Below are 25,539 nucleotides of genomic sequence, written 5' to 3'. Positions count from 1 at the left end.
AAGGGCCTTCCCGAAGCTACGTCAGGAGCGCGAGCGGAGCACTCCGAAGAGCCCGAGAACATCTCCAGGCCATGCTCAGGGCGAGCCTCACCTCCGGCCCAACCACAAAAGCGGGGTCAGAATCGACAAAAAGAAATCCGGGTTTGAAAGAGAACCTCCAGACTTTGCCTCCCAGTTAATAGTTCCATTTGGGAATGACAAGTATTTATGACAAATACTAGTTATATGACTTCAGAAACAGTCCAACCATGGCCTGCACCGAACAAGGGCCACGGATCCATCCCCAGTGCAAAATTCATTAAGCAAAACAGCAGGCAAAGACCACAGGAGGCACGAAGCTGGGCAGCTCAAAACTTATTTCAAGAGCCTCTTTTTTTTAATTCTTACTATCTGTCAAAATCAATACTAAGTATTGGTTCCCAGGCAGAAGAGCAGTAAGGGCTGCAGTAAGGGTTAAGTGACTTGTCCAGGGTCACACAGCCACAAAGTGTCTGAGGTCATATTTGAACCCAACACCTCTGGTTCTCTACCCACTAAGCCACCTGGCTGCCTCATAAGAGCCTCTTAAAAATTAAAAAAAAATGTTTAATGAATGGGGAAGGGGGGGGGGTCCCCTCAGGCCTGGAGTTGGGAGGTCCTGGATTCAAATCTGGCCTCAGATACTTCCTAGCTGTGTGACCCTGGACAAGTCACTTAATCCCCTTTGCCTAGCCCTTGTCTTTCTGTCTTAAAGTTGTTACTTTGATACTAAGACAGAAAGTAAGGGTTTAAGAGGGGCTGGGGGGAGGCTAAGGAGCCTCCTTGGGGGCGAGGGGAACTGGTCTGAGGACTTGTCTCTTCTCCAGGAAATCAATAATGCAGTGCTTGGCCTACATGGTCAAGGCCTGGAAGCAGAAATGGCCAATAACTGGTGGTAATGGAGCTGACCGAGGGCAGGACTTGCTAAAGCATCCAGTCTTCTGATGGACATTTGTTCCTGCTCATGAAGGTCCTGCTCACGCTCCATTAGTGACTGCAGCCATCGATGCTGCCTTTGGCATGGCCAACTATTCCGAAAGCAGAGCTGCCAACCCAAATCCAGCTCTTTGGTCCTTCCAGGGTGGAGGTTCCCCAGCATGCTCCACAGAAGGTGCTTTTTGGGAAAAAGAAGTTGAGGAGAAATAAAAAGTAAAAAAGAAAAAAACCCAACCTGACTTTAGGGAATTGTTGTAGGGCAACATAAGACAAAGGAATAGCCAGAAACACAGTAAAGTTTTAGAAACAATAAAATTATTTCCAAATTCCTGGGTTGTAAACAAGTTACAATTCCCTCCAGATCCATTTTTACTGCTTTACACAAAGATTAAAAAAACAAGACACAGACAAAGCAAAGATACATTTATACACCAAGCATCCCAGAGACCCCTTCTCAGACAAGATGGGTTCTGGGACTTCCTGGTCTCTCTGGCAGCACATAAGTCACTTTGCCGTGCAAAAAGGAAGCCAGGGAGCCCAGGATTCCTCAGCCCTGAAGGAATCACACTGCCAACATGCCAGGGTAGAAAGGTTGATGAAGAAGTGTCATTAAGCCACCAAAGACAGCCGTGCTTTCTGATCTCTGGTCTCAGTAAGAAACAGCAGTCAATACAAGTTTCATTCACAGCCACCAACAGGCCTGCTAGGAAGCTCAGCACTCATTCCTGGGTATTATGGGCCTCCCACAGATCCAACGCTGGCTTAGAGTCCAAAGCGGGCTGGGGTCCGGCGAGGGCTGGCAGGCTCCCCTTGCTCCTTCCTCCCAGGTGTGTAGATTTTAACGGACCTACGAGACAGAAGGCAGTGTATGCTGGCGAACTGATGATCTTTAGCCCAACCCAAGAAACCCAGAGAAGCCATAGACAGTCATATTCTTTCCAATCTGTACTTTGTAAATTTGACTTAGTTCCTTATATATTTGGGAAATTATACCTCTGTCAGAGTTTTGTTATAAAAATGTTCTCCCAGTTTGTTGCTTTCCTTCTAATTTTGTTTGCACTGGTTTTGTTTGTACAAAACCTTTTTAATTTGATATAATCAGTCATTCATTTTGCATTTTGCTGTGTTCTCTCTCTCTTACTTGGTCCTAAATTCCTTCCTTTCCCACAGATCTGACAGGTATACTATTCTATGTTCATCTAATTTATTTATGATTCACTCTTTATATTCAAGTCATTTACCCAATTTGAATTGATCTTGGTATAGGGTATATAAGATGTTGATCTAAACCTAATCTGTTTTCCAATTTTCCCAGCAGTTTTTGTCAAATAGTGAGTTCTTGTCCCAAAAGTTGGGCTCTTTGGGTTTATCCTACACTGTCTTGCTGATGTCATTTACCCCAAGTCTATTCCACTGATCCTCCCTCCTGTCTCTTAGCCAGCACCATACTGTTTTGATGACCGCGGCTTTATGGTAGTTTAAGATTTGGTACTGCTAGGCCCCCATCCTTCACATCTTTTTTCCATTATTTCTCTTGATCTTCTGGATCTTTTGTTCTTCCAGATGAACTTTATTATAATTTTTTCTAATTCTATAAAAAAGTTTTTTGGTAGTTTGATAGGTATGGCACTAAACAAGTAGATTAATTTGGGTGGGATTTTATTAGCTCATCCTACTCAGGAGCAATGAAGGTTTTTCCAATTGTTTAGATCTAATTTTAACTGTGTAAAATGTGTTTTGCAGTTGTGTTCATCCAATCTGTACTTTGGAATAAATTCTCCATGAAGTATTATTTCCCTACTATTTCCTGGGACTTTTTGTGTTAGGAATATGAATTTAGGTCAACTATAAGGTATCTCAGATCATCTAGTCCAGGGCCAAAGAGGAGAAGGTATGTCAGACTATAAAGGTTACACATTGCTGCCTCTTTATAACAAAAGAATTAAATAGGAATGTGGGAAGCCCACTAATTACCTCTTTGAAAATTAAGCAATTTCTAAGTTCTTCATCTCAGGTTCTAAAGAGCCAACTAAATCTTAAGAAAAGCTATTTCATGAGATTCAAGAGAAAGGCCATCAGACTCTCCCAAAGCACAAATAGGACCGTGTTCTTTCTAACATTTGGAAATATAGCATCTGTGAGCAAATGCCACAACTTTCACCTGTTAGAAAAACTTCCTAAAGTGTCAGCTCCTCAAAGAGTAAAAACATAGGCACATTACTCTGGAAATTCCCACAGAACCAGAAAAACAAGAAATATTAACTAAAGGTGATCAAATTTAGGGGCAGAGGCAGCTAAGTGAAGTTGTAGATAAGAGTGCTGTGTCTGAAGTCAAAAGATCTAAGTTCAAATTCAGCCTCAGACTAGATTGTGTGGCCCTGGGCAAGTCATTTCACTTAAGTTTAAACCTTAAACCTGCCTTAGTTTTCTTAATGATCAACTCAGGTTAACAGAAGCATCTACCTCCCAGGGTGGTTGTGAAGGTCAAATAAGATAATAATTATAAAGTGCTGCTCAGCACAGTGCCTGCAGGATACCTACTAGACTTTCTTTATAAATTCTTTTCTCCATTCCCTTATAAAATTTGGAAAAATCAAATAAGAGGATCATTTGAACTTAAAATTATCTGACCTCAAATATGTTACCACCTACATTCAACTATGCCCTGGTCGGCATGCCTTACTTGCTTTTGTTTTTTTTTAAACCCCTACCTTTGGTCTTAGAATTGATATGAAGTATTATTTCTAAGGCAGAAAAGCAGTCAGAGCCAGGAAATGGGGGGTGAAGTGATCTGCCCAAGGTCACACAGCTAGAAAGTCTGGCCAAATCTTAACCCAGGACCTCCTATCTCAAGGAGTGGTTTTCTATCCATTGAGTCACCTAGTTGCCCCCCATTCACCTTACTTTCAAAGATATTCTTTAACTTAGAAAATTAAATTTTGCTCAAAGATAATGTACTCCCAAGGCATTTCTCAAAAGGGAAAAAAATGCAAACAGAGCATTCCAGGCTTTCAAGTTCAGCCTGATGGAGACAAAGCCTTCTGTGAATAAACTAAGTAAAAGTCATTTCTAGAAGCCCAATTTCTTCTTAGCTGAATTCTAACTTCACAGTAAAAGACAGTGATTTACATTCCTAAATTGGAGAAATTGGACAAGTCCTTATTTTGCTAGCTTTCATTATTAACCCTCCCTATTATTATTGACAACACTTTCAGTCAAAGGACAAACTGGAAAATTCAACAAATTTCATTGGCAGCAAGTCAGCTCGGGATGGACATTTCACGTGTCTTCTAAAAGTGCCCGGACAAAACTGTTAGAGACTATTCAAACTAAAAGTCTCTGGAGACTGCATATTAATTTAGAATGACTTATTCAATAGTCATGGTGGATGGTTTGCAGGATATAAGCCACCTCCAACAAACCTTGAATATGTGTCAGGGACTTACGATTTTTATTTATATTTTTTTCCTCTCATTTTTGGGAAAAGTGATTCATATATCATTTGAGTGACTTTTTCAAAGCATTCTTAAATGAGTAACCTAGTCATACATCCTATACCACATCTATTGTTGTTGTAAATGATTCTTCACTGTGTTGGAACGTTCTTTTGTGTTACTGTCAGGTTCTGTATGTGCTTGTATGCTATGTATGTAGGCTTAGTAGGGTAGTATCTCATCTTCCTGAGGGGGGATTGTGAAGATATCCTAAAGGTCCGTAGACTAAGATCTTTTTAAAGCAATTTTGGAAAAAGACATCACCAAGAACCTGGACCAGGAAAGCAGATTGCCTGGAAAAGATTCCAGACAGACTAAAAGATGACAGCAATGATATACCCGTATATCAGTCATGAGACCCTGAGTGAGCCTTTGGATATAAAGAACTGAATGATCTGTGGAGGGTTGATCCCTCCATTCACTTCTGACCTTCCCAGGCACCTTTATTTTATCTTCATTAGAAAATCCTTGTGTCCCCTCCTCCAAAAAAAAGGAATACCTCCTAATGGCTCCTTCTCAATGTGTTTATCAATCATTTTTAATATGTTAAGAAACACCCAAATGCTGTTAGACCCATGAAATGTATATCTTTGGGCCCTTATGCAACCTGGTGAGACAATCCTGAAATGTATAGCTATTATATATGCAATGATTCGTTGGGGAGACTAACATGTCTCCCAAAGAATTGGGGAGGGGAGGGTACTGTGTGAATTTAACATCAATGTGTTCCCTTCTTTCCTTTTTAAAAGGAAAGTTTTGAAAATCCATTTGGGTCTCACTCCTACCCTTTGATTGGGTTAAGAACAAGGCCCGAGGCTTATCTGTATAAGAAAGACGTCTAGTGGCTCCCTGGCATCCCAGAAAACGCTTGCCTCTTGTCCCACGTGACTTCTGGTGTCGGGAAGACTGGCCTCTGACCCAGACTGAGGTCAAGTCTGTTCAACCAGGGAGACCCAGAAAAAGTGACATCACCAGGGATATAAGTTACAAAGGGGAGAGGTTTGTCTTCTCTTTGCTAGGCAGCAAGAGGAGTGAATGGGAACATGCAGTGAGTGGCAAACTCAGAGCAGCTAAGCAATCAGCCATGCAATTATGTGCCTTCTCTCTCTCCAACTCACTTTCACTGTTTAAAAAATAGACAATCTCCAAAGAATTTTAATCTTAACAAGACTTTACATCATGTACTGGCCTTTTATAAAAAAGGCCTCCCAAGTCCCAAAGACACAAGAACTGACACTAGGACATTATGAACGTTACGGGAATCACTTCCCTACCTCTACATTTAATAAGAACTCCTCCCACTTCTACATGATCACTGACCCACCTCCCTTCTACTTCACCTAGAAAATTCATTCTCTTCCCTAGGAAGAAGAAATAGGTCAGTGACCTGGGTCCATGTCCATGTTCTAGAGGAACTTCCAATAAAGTCCACAATAAAAGTACAGGAAAAGAAAAACAACCAACTCCAAGCTTCAAAAAAGCATTCACTGAAGGAAGGGTCTTTTCTCTCTTGAGCCACTCCCCCCAATGTGAACCCCATTGCCTCCCTCCCCCAGGCCCTGCTCTCACCTTACACTGCCCAGGGGGTTACGCTTCTCCTGCTCCTGCCTCCGAGCTCGCAACTGCTCCTCAGCCAACGCCATCTCCTCTTCCATAGCAGACGCTTCCTCTTTGGCCCGGCGGCGATTCTCCTATAGAGGAAGAAGGCACAGGGACTGAGCCAAATGGAATCACCTGATGAGATATATCTTAAGGCTTTTCCTAGCCCCAACTTCCATTTTAATGTAGAGGCCAAGGCCAAGTCAGTTCTCAGGAGCAGGGACATTGTTCCTTCCACTAATGATGAAACTACAAAGGGACCTACACATATGCTCACTTTCCCACTCTCTCTCTGCCTCAAACACATATTCTCATTTCCTTCTCTGTTCTCTGTCTGTCTGTCTGTCTGTCTTTCTCCTCTTCTCTGAGGTTGCTGTCTATTAAATTCCCCTAAATAAGAGTTGAAGGATTCAGCCCTGACCCAAGAGATTTCTGTTTCTCAAGTCAACAAAGGGCTGTTTACTGGGTGCCCACCATCACACTAAAGTGCTACTTACATCCTCCCTATGGAGGATATAAAAAACTGGACCATTGACTCTGAGGTGCCTCTTAGCCTACTGTGAAGATGAGACACACACAAGAAGTCACTAGACAAACTACCAAGCTTTCAATTTGGATGCAGCAGCCTAACATGGTTGGGGAATTCAGAGAAAGGGCAGGTCGATGTAGACTAGTGTAATCAGAAAAAAGTCCAGGGAGAAAAATGATTTGATCTGGGTCCTGAAGGACAGATGGGGCTACTTGGCTAGTAGAGAGAGGAAAGAAGATATTCCAGGAAAGGAAAATAGTATGAGCAAAAGCACAAAGCTAAGGATGAACACACGGAAGGACAGAAAGGAGACAGCCTGACTGGAATGAGGGCTCATGGACAGGAGCAGGAAAAGAAGGTTGAATATAGTAAAGGAGAACTAGATTATAAAGTCCTTGAATGTCAACCTCATTAGCCTGGACTTAATTAGCTAAGCAATAAGAAGCAGTAACAAGTGCCTAAACAGATTTTCTCCTAATGGGAAAAGATCCAGTCACTTACCTGGCGTGACTTGCCTGCATGTTTAATGCTATAAAACATGGGGCCCAACTCTGCTAGCCACTCCCCATCCACAGCGGTCACACACTGCATGTATTCCTATGGAGAAACAGAAGTCAAGGTGAGAGCTGAGGTGGAGTAGCTCAAGCCAGGACCCAAGTGACCCTCAGTCAGCCCAGGATTCAGCTATTTCTCCTCTGAGAGGAAACATCATCAATTCTAGGAGACCAGAATGAGAGGGGGGAGGGGAGAGGCAGTTCCAGAGAGCATAGTATTTCTACATTTCCCAGGAATTTATCCCAATTTCTTCCCTCTGAGAACCACTGTCTTTACTCAAGATAACAAAAAAGAAAGGGTCAAGGCAAAAGAACACTTTACATTCCTCAAAAAATGAATAAGGCGAGAAACAACAGAGTTACTAACAAATCTGGGTAAAGTCCCTCCTGGCACTTTCCCTCAAAATTCCCAATTGTAATGCAAACTCAGCAAACTTTCCCTTCAAGCTGAAGTTACAAATATCTCAAGGCTAAAATTCTGTTATCAGGGAAAGACAATGAAAGATTTCATGTTCAGCCCCCCCGCGGCTTGGGACCACAAACAGGGCAGGCTCACCTTAGTAGTCATGACCAACTCATGATATACAATGTAGTCTGGGGTATAACCCATTCCAAAAAGAGAGCTTGTAGGATGCAAATGGCAGGGCATCCCCGTCCGGATATTCACATACTCCCCAATTCCCTAGAGAAGACATTTATTAAGTAAATGTATTAGAACTTCCCTATTCAGGGAATAAAATTCCCCTAAAAACATATCCACATCACAGAACCACATGGAAGCAGGACAAGCTAGGAGAAAGAAACCTCCTTCTTGTGTCTATGTCAAATAAGGAGGGAAACGAGAATCCCAAAATGTCTGTAATCACTACTGCTATCCCCTACTTTCCTTTGAACTCACCTTCAGCTTGGCTGCCTGGTGGAAATAGGCTGCACAAACACACTTCCTCACAATGTCCCAGTCTGTGCCACAGGAAGCCAAGCTCATCCGCTGCTGCACCATGATGTCCTTCAGTTGGGCCCGCACCTCTCGAACCTATTGGGAGATGCAGCATAAGTAGAATTCACCCTTTCTCAATAGTCACATTCAGAATGGCCAAGGGAGCCTGGAGCTCACTGAGCCCAATTCCTACGAAAAGAGAAAGTGTACCTCTAACTTCAGTAGACAAGTCACCCAGTTCTGCTGAAAGATTTCTAGTGCCAGGGAACTTACTAGCTCCAGAGGAAGCCCATTTCATTTTTAGAGAATTTTCATTACTAGCAAGTTGCCCCTCTCCTGCGCTTCTCTTTCACCCATTGGTCCTAGTTCTGCCTTCTAGGGCAGAGCAGAATAAATCTACAACCTGTCTGAATAAGAAAGAAGAAAGAGGAGAAGAAAATATACCTATGTTTTCAATACCAGAATGTCAGTAACCCTAAATGACAACTGAATGTAAACTCAATCTTGGCCCAAGAGAAAAGATTCAATGTTGCTTGGGAGACGTGGGGACTGTGGGTAAAGAATGTTATATAAACTGTCCAGGGTGGTTGCTGTAACTGTTTTCATTATGTAAAGTTTAAATTCTTTTGAGAGTAATTTTAGGATAAGAAATTTGCCATCTCCCCAGAATCCAGACAACAAACCTGTTTGAAGAAGGTACCATGAAGATGCCTGAAGAGCCTTCACTGGATCATGAAAATCTAAATGAACTTTGGGGTGCAGTTGATTGACTATGGGGAATTGAATGCATTTGTTTTGAATGTACACTCTTATGCCAAAGAGGACTGTCCCTAAATGGCTTTTGTCAATGCGCCTAGCAATCACTGGTTCATTGTTTTTGTCCTCTTTTCTTTTATCCCCAAATTTCTGTAATTTATATTTATAAGATCCATCAAGAAAGACCAGTCTTTTCTCCGGATCTCAGGGGGGAATGTTAGTGGAAATTTGGGGTTCACTGAGCTTTAATATTTAGATATATGATATAAACTTCCTATGGATGGTTAGGGGACTTGGAAACTACATTTCCCATGACTCCTCTTACGGAGGAAGTGTGATTACGTAGACAGAGGTATAAGACTCCTGATGTGATTGGGAGACGCTCTCTTTCGTACGAAGCAGCCAGGTGGGAGAAGGTAATGGTGGGCGATTTGAATTAGATCTTATCAGGCGCGTGGCTATAACTATCAAAATGACTTTAAATAAACTATTAATACTTTTAATATCCATCTATATCAATATTATTTTTAACAGTCAGAAAGATATTGGAGGGAAGGGGGGGCCATAAAATGACTATGACCCCCTCCCTGGTCAGCCTCCCCTGCAGGCACTGGAGCACTCCTGTTTACTGAACCCACACTTTTTGTACCATAATGGCAATTCTACAAAGCATACAGAATTAAAGTCCCTGATTCTTCTAGCTGAAAGTGTCCTCTGATGTTAAAATTTTCTTATGTCAATCATGTAACCATGGAAAATTTTTCTAAAAAATAAAATTTAGAAAAAAAAAATTTATGTCAAATTTTTTTGTGTGATCTCTTCTTTCTCTTCATCCTTCTCAACCTTCCATTTTATGTTTCCATGTTGTATCCCTGCACTGGAATGCCAAGTCCCTGAGTGCAGATCATGTTTTATTTGTGTCTCTTCAATGCCTGCATTCAGCATTACTGATCAGAGGCTCAGGCTGCTCACCTTCCTCATGGCCTTGGCATGGATGAAATGTTCATTACACCACAGAGTAGAATAATTGTTGTTCTTCCACTGCAGGTAGACATTCAAGTAAGTCAAATGATCGCTTTCAGGGACCGCAAATTTCTCTCGAATTTGATCACTCTCCTCTTCACGGCCCTAGGGAGAAAAATAAGTCAGAAACCTCCAAGGCCCAGGGAGATTGCAACCTAAGCCTTCAGAGCATCTCCTCCATCCCCCATCATTTTCTAGATACTGTAATCGCTAGTGTCTACCCAGAACATTTTTTCTAAAAATATCCTACTGAGATATTCCCATTTTTGTTTTAAAGGAAGAGGAGGAGACTGCTAAAATAACTCTCTTTTGGTCTCTAAGAGTAAAACATGAGAGACAACTTCCCTACCTTAGGTCTATAGAATATGGCTGGGACTGAGAGCATGGAGACAATCAGCAGAATCTCAGAGCTACAACCCATGTCACAGGAGACAATTAGCATCTTAGAGAGGGCTGGGTCCAGGGGGAACTCCACCATCAGCCTCCCAGTGGATGTAAGACCACCTAAAAACAGACAACATAGACATCAATTCAATAGGGATACCAGGGTAAAGAAAAAGAGAATGGAAAACTTTTCCTGAGGCTAAAACCGCTGAGTCACCTGTGTTATCCATGGCTCCTAGGATCCAGAGCTGGTACATGGAGTTCAACATGTTGTCTTCTGGGGGTGGGTCCATAAAGTGGAACTGAAGCAAGTCCTGGACCCCTAAAGATTTGAGCAGGAGCACCACATTGGCCAAATTGGTTCTCTGGATCTCTGGTACTGTTGTGGTCAAGAGCTCATTCTTATATGCACTCTGGGTATAGAGCCTGAGAAGAAATGATGTTGAAAGTCAAAACATTTTGGTTACCATTGTGAGACCACACATTAATCACTTTTAACTTCTCACTCATATATTTCAGAATAATTTCAGACTAGTCCAGAATGATCGTTATCATAAATTTCTCTTATCCCCAAATCTTAAAAGAATCATATGCCAGATAGAGAGAAATCATAACTGAATCCACAAGATGAAAGAAACTCCACAAAGTAAAAAGCTTATAAATTAACACCAGACAACTCAAATATCTGGAGCTCCTACTCATCATCCCTGACCATAGCCAACTCCAAATGTCCACTTCAATGAGCATAGTAGGTTTGTGATTCGATATCTGGTTATAAAGATCCTCCATGCCAATTACTGTCCAAATATTTCCTGACATCACAAAAGGTGGAAGATGCTAATTCTGCCAACTCACATGAAAAGAGTATTAGCACAGTTATAAAAGGGGGTGAGGAAATAAAAAGGCAGAAGGGCAGAAGACACATAAATCTCAGGGCAACAAGATAGAGGAGAACTAATGCTGGGCACGAGGCAAGGGGGACTAGAAAGTCAGGTAGAGTAAGAGATCTCTGACTGACCAGTCAACAAAGACTATAAAGTAAATCATTTTCAGTAACAAAGATTATAAGAGATTTTTGTTGTTCAGTCATTCGGTCAGCTCAGTTTCTTCATGACCCCGTAGACCACAGTTATCTGTGGGGTTTTCTTGGCAAGGATCTTAGACTGGTTTGTCATTTTCTTCTCCAGTGGATCCTTTCATCGGCCAGACTTGCCTTTATGAGGCTGGATTTGAACTCAAGTCGGACACCAGGTCCACCACTCTATCCACTGAGTAACTTAGCTGTCTCCTAGGCATAGAAGTGACTTGCCCAAAGTCACACAGCCAGGAAGTATCTGAGGCTGGATTTGAACTCATATCCTCCTGACTCCAGGCTCAGTGCTTTTTAACTACTGAGCCACAGCTGCCTTTTTACAAGAGACAGAAATCCTAAATCAGAACCTAATTCACAAGCAGTTAACAGAGATTATCGACCAACCACACAGAAAGAAGGAGCAAATTATCAGAGAAATCAGACTCCATAAGAGAAAAAAAATCCTAAGGAGGGCCGTTCTCATTTTATTTTAAAAATTCCCCTAAATTTAGTGATGAAAACTCCAGTGGAAGAACTATACATGTATGATGAAGTTTTGAACTAATTAGTTCTGTAATAATGCCATCATTTACAAACGATATCCTAAGTGCAGACATCCTGACAATCTCTTAAATACCTATGGTAGGGATGCCCACCGCAGGACTAGCTTCTTCCACTAGAAGAGGAACAAAGAGAATTCACAGCTGGAATAGTGGTCTTCAGCTTCTCAGCCAGGAGGATCCTTCTCTCCTAACCCCAACACAACTTATATCACACCAACCCAAAAAAGAAAATAACAAAATCTGAAATTCCCAGCAAAACTACTCAATCCAGTTGCAACCAGGCTCCTACCTGAAGCACTGACCTGGGCCCGTCCTCCCAGCTCTCCCTGATCGCTGGTTAGCATTAGCCTGGCTAATGGGGTAGATCTGCAGAGCATCCATCCCAATTCTGGGGTTGAAGACCTAAGAAATGAGGCAGAAGTGATTAAAAAAAAAAAACAAAGCAAAAGGAGAAAAGGGGAGCAGGACCCAGGGAGGGCAAGGCATCCCAAAGGGAGAAAAATTCTTAGAAACACAGGAAAGAAGGAAGGCAGAAACTCTAAGGTAAATAAACATCATGACAGAAAAACCCCATGATTAATACTGAATCAAAAGGATTTGGTTTCTGCCCTGCAAACAGGGACAGTATAACCAATAGAAACAGTAAAGGAGTAAAGGAGATTACGTTATATGTCCCAGAGTATGAGGTATAAACCCTGAATATTCTCCAAGCCCAGAGAACACTCCAAACCCTAAAATGGATTACTACAGCCAAAACTTCAGGGTATCTGAGCCACAGAGGGTTCACCTCTCACCTTCAGTTTGCAGTAGCCAGAATCAATAACAAACATGATGCCATCAACAGTCAGTGAAGTCTCAGCAATATTGGTGGCAACAATACATTTCCTGACGCCATCTGGAGCCTATGACACAGAAGGGAAGTGACTGGTCCCTCAGAGAAGGAAAAGTCATGAGAGGAGAAACAGATTCTTTCCTACCCACCACAATATAATTAAAATCCCCTGGAATATTTCAGCATAAACAATAATAACTAAGGCCTTTATTTAACTCTCTCCATGGGGGAAAGAGGCCCTATTACCCCAAAGAGATTCTGGCTATGATACCTTCTGAAAGATCTTGGCCTGCAGGTCAGAGGGTAGCTGGGAATAGATGGGAAGCACAGCCAAGGCAGGAGCATTCTCCAGTTCCTCTAAATGTTCCACTATCTGGTCAGAGGTAACCTGAGGACACAAAGGGGCTGGGCTGTAAGACAGGCTGAGCCCCAGAATCTTAGATGTGCTGCAGATGCTAGGCCAGAGAAGAGACCCCTCACCTCAATGTCCTCCTGTCCAGGCATGAAGATAAGAATGTCCCCTGGAGCCCCAGAGAGGTGCACCTGCAATGACTGCTTCACTGCTGCCTCCACATAATCCTCCTGAGGGGTCTGAAACACAAAGCATTATCAGTCTTCCCAGACTCCTCTACAAACTGACATCCCTCCTCCACTTGCTATTCCTTACACAGAACACTCTGTCCTTTCTCTCCAGGCCTTTGCTGGAATACTCTGCCCCTTCACCTCTGCATTTCTCTGGCCTCTTTCCACTCAGCTCAAATCCTGACTTCTACTAGAGCCTTTTCCAGGCCCCTCTCTGCACTCCCTCACAGCTGCTCACTGTTATAAAAATGATTCTGATTTTCAAGTACAAGTTGAATTAGGTGGTCTCTGATGCTTTTTCTATCTCATCTGTCCCTTCTGGTTTCCTTTAAATTCCAACTAAAATCTTCGTGTCCTAGAGGAAAACTTTTCTCACCTCTCTTAACTCTTATGCCTTCCCTCTTTTAATTATTGCCTACTGATCCTATTTGCTTCTCATTAGATTGTAGCACAGTGCCTGGCACATAGTAGGAGCTTAATATGTTTATTGACTGATATGAACTACTAACCTCAGCTTCCTCTCTGTACCCAGAAAACAACTTAAAACCCAGAGCCATTCATAAGGATTCCTGAAGCATAGCCAGACCTATAGACTCCTCACATCTGGTAAAACTTCTCAACACCTATTCCATCATTTCCAAAATTTTCTTCTTCTGAGGCCAACAGAACCAACTTGGACATCAGTACCTTGCTGAAGAGGATGTCAACAGGGAAGGTTCGGCCAGGAATGTGAAAGATGGGAACATTCCCAAAGAAAGCAGCAAATTTCTCTGCATCCATAGTGGCTGAAGTGACAATAAGCTTCAGGTCTGAGCGTCGAGCTACTACCTAAATGGGAGATATATGTCAGGGATATTTCCAAAAAAGTGGTGTCTCCTCTAAGACACTGGCCTCTCTCCTTCCCCAAAGAGCAGCAAAATCTCCATACAGATGAAGCAACATACTCAGTAGGGGTCATATCAGGTCTCAATGATTGCCCACTGCTCTCAAGACTGAACACCACAAACTTGAGACATCACAGCTGAACAGGAACCAGGAGTCAGAGGCAATAGATGAACCTATGAAATCTAGGTTTAAGGCATAAAGCCAGGGTCATCTTCAACAAAGTCCCCTAGCCAGGCCATTAAAAAAAAAAATTACTTCATCTTTTTCAAAATGCATCCCAAATCCCTACTAAACTATCTGAAAATCCCTCCACTGCTGTTAGCTAGAATAAACCTGGACAAAGAGTCAGTGATCATGGCAAGGAGGAAACTCTGTGACCCCCTGGAAAGCCTCACCTCTCGAAGCAACCCAAAAAGCACGTCTGTGTTGAGTGACCGTTCGTGTGCTTCGTCCATGATGATGGCACTGTAGTGATCCAGGTCCGCCTCTCTCAGGGACTCTCTAAGCAGGATCCCATCTGTCATGTATTTTATCACAGTGTTTTCGGAAGTACAGTCTTCAAAGCGGATGGCATAACCCACCTGTCAAAACAGAGAGGTGGCCCAAGGGCTACTGTTGCCATGATTCATCTTCCAGACACAACCCTCAGTCTGACACTCCTAGAGAGAAACAACATACTCTTCTAACTCTGCCTCTAGGATCCCTTCAGAAAGGATGACACAGGCACTATCAATCAGTGAATCACCAAATACTCCCAAATTCATCCAACTGTCTCTTCCAATTTACTTACCTCTTCTCCAAGGCTTCCTCCCATCTCTTCACTGACTCTCTTGGCTACTGACATGGCAGCCACACGTCGGGGTTGGGTACAGCCAATCATGCCATAGTCTGTATAACCATCTTCATGTAAATACTGAGTTAGCTGAGTTGTCTTGCCACTCCCTGTCTCTCCCACCACTATCACAATGCTGTTGTCTCTAGAGGGCAGAAGAGGTAGGAAGGTTAATGAACTAAATTGGAAGGGAAAAAACCACCATGGTTCCAGAAAGAAATAGTCTTAGTTCCCCTCAAATGTTCAGTAGTCTCATTTGCTTAGTATGATATACTAAGCCTAGTGTGACAGGAATAATTCACTTGTTTTTAAAAAAGGTCTTTGTCCTGAAGCAAGAAAACCTGGTTTCATTGAGATTTTCAGTAAAAAGAGGGCAAGGACAAGAAGACCTATGATTTCACTGGTACAGGGAGTCCCCTGGTAAGGAAACTCATTTTACCAATACAGGTCAACCCTTTCTCTACAACTTCTCATCTCCAGAAAAGCCCAGAGTCAATGTCTTCTTGCCCACAGGATCCTATAGCCAGGAGATATGGTGGCAGACCCTGAACCCAGGTCTTGTAGGCTCTCTATCCATTGTAATAATAAAGAAACCTAGCTAAAAAAAGGACAGTGTACTCTTACCTGAAAAAGACAAAGTAAAACCCACCAGTTCCTGCTTTCTGGATGTGTAACAATGAAAAGGAGGGAATTACTCCAGGTCAGTGAGAAGCTAAGGAGAAAAATATAGACATTGAGGGCCTATAGGGATCTTGTGCTGTGATGCCAAAGGAAACCACCGAAATGACAACTCAGGTCAAGAAAAACACTGAGGTATCTAGTGGGAGGCTGGGAAAGAATCTCTTCCTTTCTCCACCTTGGGCAATAACAGACAAACCAAAAGAGGCAAACAAGGCAGATCAAAGAGGTGCTTAGATGAGGCACACCCTACACGGGCAGCAAGAGTACCTGACAATGGTAAGCAGCTCCTGTTGTACTGCAAAGATGGGCAAGTACTGTCTCTGCTCCAGAATTGATTTCTTTTTCGCAAACTCACTGCTGGCTTCACTCTTTTTCTTCATGTGATTAGCAAACTTCTGCTCTGTCCTGAAAATATACAATAGCAGCCTGAGGCCCTTGCCTAGTCATTTGCAAATTTCTTGCCTGGTTTATATCTCTCAAACCACGGTGAGGTCACTGTATGAAGAGGAATAAAATCTTGGGAGAAATACTGATCAAAGAAAGAGGGTAAAGGACTCATATGTACAAAAATATTTACAGACGCTGTGGTAGGAAAGAACTAGAAGCTAAGGAGGTACCCATCACCTGGGGAATGGCTGAGTAAATTACAGCATATAAATGCAACAATACTATTGTCCTGTAAGGAATGATGAAGGGTACAATTTCAGAGAAATGTAGGAAAACTTATATAATAAAGAATGAAATAAGTAGAACCCATAACATTGTAAAGACAAACACTTTTGATAGACTAAATATAGAAATTACATAAGTGAGGCACCTAAGTAGCCCAGTAAATAGAGCACCAGGCCTAAAGTGGGTAGGTCCTGCATTCAAATCAGGCCTCAGACATTTCCTAGCTGCATAACCCTGGGCAAGTCACTTAACCCCATTTGTCTAGCCCTTGCCCCATTTCTATCTTAGAATTAATACTGAAACAGAAAGTAAGAATTTTAAAATAAAACAAAATAAAAAATTACATTAAATACTACTGCCAAGAGCAGCCTCTCCGGTCTGAAGAAAAAGAGCATTATCCTGGCACAGCTCTGAGAATCTATTATCCACAAAATTGCATTTGCCCATGCATGAAAAATATGTTCAAAACTAAAGCAATCTCCTAGCTGTGTGACCCCGGGCAAGTCACTGTTATAAATAAAGCTTATTAATAGATTATGTGATTAAGTACAACAAACAGAGAAAAAGGAGGGGGAAAGTGCCAAAATCTGATCATCTTCTTACCTGGAAAATGAGCTAGCATGGGGCCCACATCACAACCCAAAAGAATGACTAAAGCCTTGCAGATTTTATTCTAGGTGGTAGTAACAATCCTGTATTAATATCCTAGGAGCTGACATGGAGATGAGGAAGAGGGAGGAGAGCAAAAGTCTTAAAAGTCCTGTTGTCTTAAGTTCAAAGGGATACTCCTTTTCTGAATCAATGGTCCTTGAGTTTTGAACACAGTACAAATTAATATTCTCCATGAAAGGCCCTGACCTTCAGAAAATGGACCAAAGGTGAATCCAAGGAAGGACCATTCTAACTTAAGGAATGCTTAAGTACCACAAAGACCTCTTCCTACCTGTAGTCTACTTTGCCATCTTCTGTCAAAGGTTTATCTGGTTCTTCTTCTTTCTTGAGGCCCATAATGTCTCCCAGTTTGGTACCAGCCAGTTCCCAATGCTTGTGCTGGGCCTAAAATAGCCAAGAAAAGTAGATCATATCCAGTACCACTACTGTGTCCACAAACAATCTGCCCATTCAACAACTCCTAAAAGGCAATGGGAGCATTGAATCCCAAGGTCTGGTTACAAAAGTACCCAAGCCCTATGGACTCTAGGGTACAACTGGTCTAACTAAAAAGGTTCAGGAGAGGAATACAGTTCATCCTCTTCATATATGCCTCTTGCCCAGGTCGCAAAAGCACTGTCTCCAGAATAATCCTACTCAATGTGCTTCCTCAATCCTAAGAAACCAACCTTTTTACGTTCCTTTTGTTCCCTGTGCTTGCGTACTGTCTGGCTGCCTTTTCGAGCAATAATGGCCAAGTCAGAAGTAGCATCCTTAACTGGAATCACAGGCTCTGGCTACAGGAAATTATGAAAAAGAGAAATTCTGTTTCAGTCATGAAATCTTTCAAACAATAAAAGATAGCCATTTCAAAGTGCTCCTTTTTAATGAGACTGCCAGAATACAGTACTGCTATTAAAAAGTCTTTTCATTCACGGGCCTACAGAATCTGAATGATAACTTTTATGCAAGGCACTCTGACAGATGCCAGAGGAAGTACCTGGTCTTTGGCCCCATGCTCATATCTCCTCGCCCCATCTAAAGAAATCCTTACCTGTTTGGTGAAAACAATGCGCCCATCCAGAAATGGTGGTACCAGGTTATGCACCAGGAGATGCACCTTGGCAGCATTATCTTCCTCAAAATCTTCATCCACTTCAAGCCGATGAACCACACCGCTAGTCAGCATACGGTTAGTCTCCCAGCGTTCATTATCCTATGAGGTACCAAAGAGAGCCACAGTTAACCAAAAAAGAGGTGGCAAGATGAACAATCTCATGAACTCAAAACAGAATTACAAAATCACAGAAAGGGAGGACTAGAAGGGACCAACCCAACTGAATCCCCACTATAAAATACTTGGCAATTGGTCATCCAGCCTTTGCTTGAAGACATGAGAAAAGAGAACTTCACCAAACCACTCAAAACCCATGAGTCTCATTCAAATCACAATATTTAGCTTTCCTACTCAACATACATGTATTGTCAATTTAGAGCTGGAAGAGACAGCAGAAGTCATCTTGTCCAACCCCATCATGTTAAAAATAACCTTACTTAGATCAGAGATTAAACAGTAAGTAGATGTTAGAGAACAGGACCCTATATTAATTTCCCATCATCAGCTCCCATCAAGTGCTATTGTAAGTTTTATTTTAAAAACCTCACATTGGGGGCAGCTAGAATCAGGACTAGAAAGTGGAGGTCCTTGGTTCAAATCTAGCCTTAGACACTTCCTAGCTATGTGACCTTGGGCAAATCACTTAACCCCAAATGCCTAGCCCTTACTGCTCTTCCATCTTGGAACTGATGGTATTGACTCTAAGAAAGAGAATAAGGGTTGGTTTTTGTTTTTGTTTTTTCCCAGATAAACACAACTTTACATTGCTACATTTTTCAGGTATCATTAATCTCACTTGAACAATGGGGAAAAAAACAATATGCTCCTGGCCCCATAACCTAGAAATAGCCCAGTTTCTTGATCCATACACTGCCACCATGAGGTTTGAGGTTGACTCTGGATTGGATTTTTCCATCCCTACCTCATTGATTTGTCTCCGTTGGGCAGAAATACGTTTTTGTTTCTGTTTGTGTAGGTGCTGTTCTCGTTTCTTCACATAGTCTTCTGAGGAATAAGCCAGTGGATTATGAAACTCATCATATCCCTCATCCATCATGTACCAGTCCCTATCAGCTTGCTAAAGTTTAAAAAGAAAAAATAAGTATTATAAGAAATAGCACCTGTGAACAGGATAGCTATTATGCCACAGAACCAGAGAGATAAGTATAGATCTCTAATGAGATATCAACAATGCCTGACTAGAGTAATCTCTAAAGGTGATGGTGATAAAGGAAGTTCTTATTCTCTGTGAATTAGGTGTAAAAGCATAAAGAAGTGTTATGATACTGTAGTACAAGGTATGATAGCAGTTCATAAATACACCACTTGGTGGAGCCAACAGACAACAAAAAGAGACAGCTGAGCCCACTATTCCAGGAGCAGCCCAGAGATGGAGACCATGCTACATACAGGGAAATCCAGTTTCCAGACTGGATCACACTAAGCATTTCCACTGCCCATAATTTCAGGAATATCCTTATCAAAAACAAATCTCTTAAGTGTGGAGCTATAATTTGTCCAACTATCTTGGGAAAAACTTTCTAGTTTTTCTAAGAAAGTAACAAAAATTTCCAAAGCCACGGATCCAAAGACTTCACTGCTAGGAATATACCCAATGATGTCAAGGACAAAAAGGCCCCATATACAGCAAACTATTTATAGCAGCACTTTATGTGGTAGCAAAGAACTGGAAATAAAGGAGATATACAAGGATTAGGAAAACTATAAACAAGTTACAGCACATATATATAATGAAATATTATTGTGATTTAAGAAATAATACAGAAAAGGAAAGGCTAAATTGGCACAAAGCAAACAGCAAAACTAAAAAAACACAATAACTTCAACAATGTAAATGGAAAGACAAGATCAGATAAAACTGAATGCTCTTAAGCTTAGCCCCAAATAAGTACATTAAGACATCTCCTTGACTTCTTTTCAAAGGTGGGGAACTAACAGTATAGAATACTGTATACAGTAAGATTTTTGCCAACATGTGAGTTAGTTTTGCTTATTTTTTTCCCCTCTCTAATACAAGGGATTACTTTCTGGGAGAAGAACAGTGGAGGGATATAATAAGTGCCAAGTGTTATAAAAACAAAAGATAATATATATTTATTTTATAAATATGCCATGGGGCAGCTAAGTGACTCAGTGGATTGAAAGAACCAGGCCTAGAGACAGGTGCTGGGTTCAAATCTGTTCTCAGACATTTTCTAGCTAGCTGTGTAATCCCAGGCAAGTCACTTAACCTCCATTGCCTAGCCCTTACCACTCTTCTGCCTTGGAAGCAATATACAGTACTGATTCTAAGACAAAAGATAAGGACTTAAAAAAAAGTTTTTTAAAAAGCCTATAGCAAATGCTAGGCCTTCTAATCTTACCTAGTAACAATGGAAATTTACAAAGCACTTCAAGGGTTACAAAGTGCTTTGCACACTTTATTTCGCTCCTATCACTCACTAAAAAGAGTTGTTCACCCAAAGGCTAATAATTTACTCCCTTCTCAACAAAAAGAAAGGAAGTAGAAGATAAAGATTTTTACCCTCTGGTCATCTTCCCATTGTTGCCGCTCTTCTTCTGTGTCAAAAGAGATTCCATCTTCTCCATCTTCTCTCCTCCCTGAAAGATAAATTGTTAGCAACAAAAGGTGCCCAATCTCCTTAAATTCTTAAATACTGGAGGACAGGATACCCCAGACCAATGGTGTTAAACTCAAATAGAAACAAGAGTTACAAATCTGTGCATAAGAATCCCTGAAAGCTGCATACCAAGTCAGTTTTAAAATAAAGTATTATTGTATTTTTACTTATTTTGTTAAATATTTCCCCAATGACATTTTAATCTGATTCAGGCCACACTTGGGAGAGCCAGGGGATGCATGTGGCCCATTGTGATAATTAGATTAAGTCTACACTGCCCATCTTTAGATTTAATCACCAAAGGTGAGAGCACCTTCCAATTCTGGGAGGTCCTAAACCACGTGTGCTAAGGTGAGTAACGAATCAGAATCAATGGACCGCCCTCTATGCTTTCTATGAGAAAGTGTCTATTGTGATTGGACAGGCAGGCTAGGGGAAGGCACTGGAAGTGACGCATCCATGACCCCTATAAAAAAGGGAGTTGAGTGAGCGAGGTTGCTGGTTTGGTGAAGGGGACCTGAGGGAGCCTCGTTAGCTTGTGACCAAGACTGTTCCAGTGGTGAGTTTAAAGACTGAATCTTCCTGAACAGATTCTATTCAGAAACTTCCTTTTATAGACTCCATTCACCTCCGGGCCTCAGGCCCTTTAACCTTTGGCTGAGGGTTAAGATCTACCTGGATTAATTAGTGAGATAAGATTCTTATTTTCTTCCCCTCTCTCTTCTCTCATGTAAATAAACTTCCATAAAAGTCAATTTTTGACTTGAGATTATTCTTAATTGAGGAATGATAATAGTTCAATCCTCTGGTGACCACCTTTTAATATAATGAACCCATAAAACCCCTTTTTCACCCTTACACCATGGGCAATGTGCCTGAAGTATTTGTCCCAGATCATGATTCTAGAAACCTGGACCTCACTCAGTTTTATTAAAGCTTATTATCTTCGTTTTCTATTCCCTACCACATTGTAATCATTACCTCGGCCTCTGGAAAGCCGTGGGGTAGACCCAAGGTGTCTTCTGTCATCAGCCCACTCATTGTACTTATATGATGGGGTTGGTAGAGGTGTGTCATCTGGGCACTTGCTTCTCACAGACCTGGGAAAAATACATAAGTACAGCATGGACCAAGTTCTCCCAAGAGAAAACATCATCCATATTGGTACATTCCCTTCCCACTTATCTCTTCACATTCTACAGGCTCCATGGCCCTCTTCTTTTTTAATGTCTCTTACAGACAATCCAGTTGCATAACACCCTATGAAGGAAGTTAGGCTGTTTAGCCCAGAAGACTACCTTTCTCTCTCTCGAGTAGAAGAAGTCCGGTGACTCCTTTCAGAATCCCGATAGGAAGGTACTGGGGAGGGGGATTCCCACTGAGAACGCCGGGAGCTACCATACCCACTATCTTCTTCTTCCCAATTAGAGCGTGAAGGGGTTGCTGCATCTGGCACCAAAGCAAAAAAAGCACAGAAATTCAATTTCATACCCCATCCAAAGAACTCCATGCTAAAGCACAGGTGAAAAAGTACAGAGGACTAAACTGCTATTGCTTCAAAAGATCTGGAGCCAGGGTACTATGAGCAATGAAGAACTTCAAACTCACCAAAAGGAAATATCTTTCTCATGGGTCACCTGCTACCACTTATGGTCCTTGAGAACTGCCAAGCTTACCTCTGGGTCGATGTCTTGGGCTCTCTGGTTCATTCCTCCTGCTGCTCCGCTCTGACCCTCCATCTCGATCTGATCTGCTGCTGTGCCGACTCCTATCCCGTTCATCTTTCAAAAGTTGGGTACAGGTTAGAGTGCAAACTCCTTTGAAAGTAGGTATTGTCTCATTCTCTATATAGAACTCTAGTGGCTAGCATAGTGACTGGCCCATAGGAGGGGCTCAAAAGATTACTGATAATTGTTGACATGCAAGTACAGCATTGACTTGCCCATAAAGCCACCCTTGAGGGAAACAGACCTCCCATGCTACTCCCAGGTGGTAGCCAAAGCCTTTACCTCTGTCTCTCTTCCGGTCATAGTCTCGATCCCTAGTTCTCTCTCTCTTCCGGTCCTTTTCTTCTTTGGAAGAGGCATAGACACCATGTTCCCGCCTTTCCCGTTCCCTTTGTCTGCTGCGCTCCCAGAACTCTTCACTTACGCCACCAGGATGGGATGGTGTCTCTACCCGGGCAGCTCTATAGTGCCTACACCATAGGAAAAGAGAGAATTGCTCCTAAAGGATTTTTGTCCCTAAGAGCTTCTGGTTGCTCCAAATAAATATTTTGCCTACTATCTCCTTAGAAGAATAGTCTTACAGATAATAGTAAACAAGTCGGAAGTGTTCTCATCTTAATTTCCAAAGTCTCTACCTGACCTTTAATTAGTGACTATTCTTAAAAGTCTCCCCTTCCCTGCTGACACAATGAGAATGCCAATGTTTTTGTGATCATGATGAGAATTCAAGAAGGAGTATTCATGAAGAATATGAAGATTCCAAGAAAAAATTTAAGGAATAAACACAAGTTCTTATATTGTACCAGCACCTTTTTTCATCAACCTTTTGTTCTACCAACAATATTTTACCTGTCTTTCCTGCTGCTTCGGCTGGCCTGGTCACCCCCTTCCTCCTCAGAATCTTTCTGATCATCCTTGTTTTCCTCCCAGTCCTTGTAGGAAGAGACTCTGGACTTCTTCTTATCTTCCCCATCATCCTTTTCTTCCCGCTCCCTTCGTTTCAATGCAGCCAACAGGTCTAACCCAAGCAAAGAGGGACGAGGTGCAGGGGCTTTGAAAACATGTTGCTCACTAGCTGCACTTTTGGTCTTGCAAATGAGGCCACCAACCTGTGTCTCTTGGTCAATGCCTTCTAACCGATGAATTGAGGCCTCACCCTCATCGTTGGTGTCTTCCATCACAGGATTAAGGAACTCTCTGAAAAGGCAAATCATCAAGCATTAGACATAAGAGGGGAAACAAAAGAGTTTCAAAGTTCCTTAGAATAGCTTCAGTAATGGGTATACTTCTTGAATTATATTTGGCCCAGACCCAACCCATACATGCAAAAAGAGTTCCAGAAGATAATGTTTTATCCAAGAGACAGACCTCATCAAGTAAAAGTTTTATTGGAATAAGATCAACATGTCACCTACTCCCCACAGGGAACAAAAAGAATATCCTTTCAACAATTCTACACTTCTAATATAAAAACCAGAAAATTAACGGAAATAAGTCCTTTTGTAATGCAGGTACTGGAGGAGAGGACTACCACCATATTATCCACATTTTATCAGACATTTACTCTGCATATGATTATCTAAAGAACAAGAATGACCTTCCCTATATGCCTACCTCTGTAACAATGTCAAATGGTAACTTACTTTAATTTTTAGAATGAAAGGATAGCGTTCTAGTAGTCTTTCTATACCTCTAATGACAAAATCATCAATGATTCTAAAACCATTTAATCCTTTCTATACAGTGAAATGCTTATTTTTACCCCATCCCATAACTTACTGAATGCTTGAGGTTACCTCTTCCACTCCTTCACCATGAGACACTTTTAAAAAAGACATGCGGCAGCTAGGTGGCTGGCACAGTGGATTACAAGCTACACCTTACAGAGGCTGGACATCCTAGGTCAAATCTGAGACCTCAGACACTTCCTAGATGTGTAGCCCTCCACAAATCACTTTTCCACCATTACCTAGCTCTTACCTCTCTTTTGCCTTGGAAATAATCCACAGTATTGGCTCTTTAAAGATGGAAGGTAAGGATTTAGGCACAGGGCACACAGTACCACCATAAGCTACAGAGTTCCTATTAACATACACAAAACTGTGGAAGAGCATTTTCATTGGCTGACATTTGCAATTAAGGTTACAGAAGATGGTGAATAATTTTGGTATAGTGTCGGGTCTGAGTTTAAATCCTGGCTCTGCTATCTGCTACACAGCCTCAAGCAAGTTCTATAACCTTTCTGACCCTTGATTTCCTCATCTGTAAAACAAAAGTATTTGACCAGATAATCTCTAGATTCCTTTCCAGGAACTCAGAATGTTTTGTTTGGTTTTTTTGTTTGTTTGTTTGTTTGTTTTTTTGCCACGTCTGTATGAAGGACAAACTCAACAATAAAGAGAAGAGAACTGGGGATCAAATAAATAGGTTGTAGAGACAAGGATTCTAAATTTGAGGAATCAAGGGAACTAAGCAACAAGGACACTAAAACAAGCACTAATTAAGTGCTTACAACTTCAGTCAACTGCAAGCATTTATTAAGCACCTACTGCGTGCCAGGTACAGTAGGAGACAAAGAAAGCAAAAGCCAGCTCAGACCCTCAGGGAGCTTACAATCTAAAAAGAAGGCAATATGCAAATAAGCGCATCCAAAATAAGAGGCAGACCCAGTGACCCAGGGGGGAGGGGCTCTGCACGGAGGGCTCCAGTCCCCGCATCGTACAGAGCGGGCCCCCCGAGGCCCAGAGACGTGACCCGACAGACCCAAAGCTGGTCTCGGGCTCTGGCCGGCTGCCTCAATCAAGAAAAGAGAGACGGAGAGGCAGGAAAGGCTCTGCGGGCCCTGGGAGGAAGGACCAAAACAGGGCCGGCATCCCGGACCCCGGTCCGCAACCCCGTCTGGGGCTAGCCCTTTGAAGAGAAGAAAGCGGTCACTCACCACGCCGCCCAGGGCTCTTCGCGGCCCCACCGCTCGCGCTGCGCGGACGCCGGCTCCGCTGCCCTACTTGGCCCACATCCGTCGCCTCAGAATCCCACGGAAGAGAACGTCTCTA

At 42.1% G+C, this 25,539-nt stretch overlaps 1 protein-coding gene across 1 annotated transcript; it reads right to left on the bottom strand.

The window, feature by feature from the left end:
* Nucleotides 1–1,247: 1,247 nt before the first annotated feature.
* DHX38 (DEAH-box helicase 38) lies at nt 1,248–25,539 on the bottom strand. The gene is made up of 27 exons (XM_044660501.1): nt 25,425–25,539; nt 23,336–23,683; nt 22,769–22,956; nt 22,436–22,540; nt 22,058–22,208; nt 21,741–21,859; nt 20,663–20,739; nt 19,040–19,195; nt 18,055–18,216; nt 17,690–17,797; nt 17,293–17,405; nt 15,945–16,082; nt 14,955–15,141; nt 14,560–14,745; nt 13,967–14,107; nt 13,178–13,288; nt 12,969–13,085; nt 12,660–12,767; nt 12,155–12,267; nt 10,448–10,656; nt 10,196–10,350; nt 9,796–9,951; nt 8,029–8,163; nt 7,687–7,812; nt 7,078–7,173; nt 6,018–6,139; nt 1,248–1,801 (listed from the first exon to the last, which is right to left on the bottom strand). Exons 2-27 carry the CDS (start codon nt 23,662–23,664, stop codon nt 1,717–1,719), a joined length of 3,693 nt encoding a protein of 1,230 aa, XP_044516436.1. The 5' UTR covers nt 23,665–23,683; nt 25,425–25,539; the 3' UTR covers nt 1,248–1,716.

Source organism: Gracilinanus agilis, chromosome 2 (assembly GCF_016433145.1).
Source record: "Gracilinanus agilis isolate LMUSP501 chromosome 2, AgileGrace, whole genome shotgun sequence".
Lineage (NCBI taxonomy): Eukaryota > Metazoa > Chordata > Mammalia > Didelphimorphia > Didelphidae > Gracilinanus > Gracilinanus agilis.
This window is presented reverse-complemented; position numbering and strand designations above follow the sequence as displayed.

Coding starts and splice junctions, on each gene's coding strand:
- DHX38 (XM_044660501.1), bottom strand. CDS start 23,664: ATGGAAGACACCAACGATGAGGGTGAGGCCTCAATTCATCGGTTAGAA. Junction 18,217..19,039: donor AACGGAGACAAATCAATGAG/GTAGGGATGGAA, acceptor GGTACCTCATAG/GATAATGAACGCTGGGAGAC. Junction 1,802..6,017: donor AACCCCCTGGGCAGTGTAAG/GTGAGAGCAGGG, acceptor TCTGTCTCGTAG/GTCCGTTAAAATCTACACAC.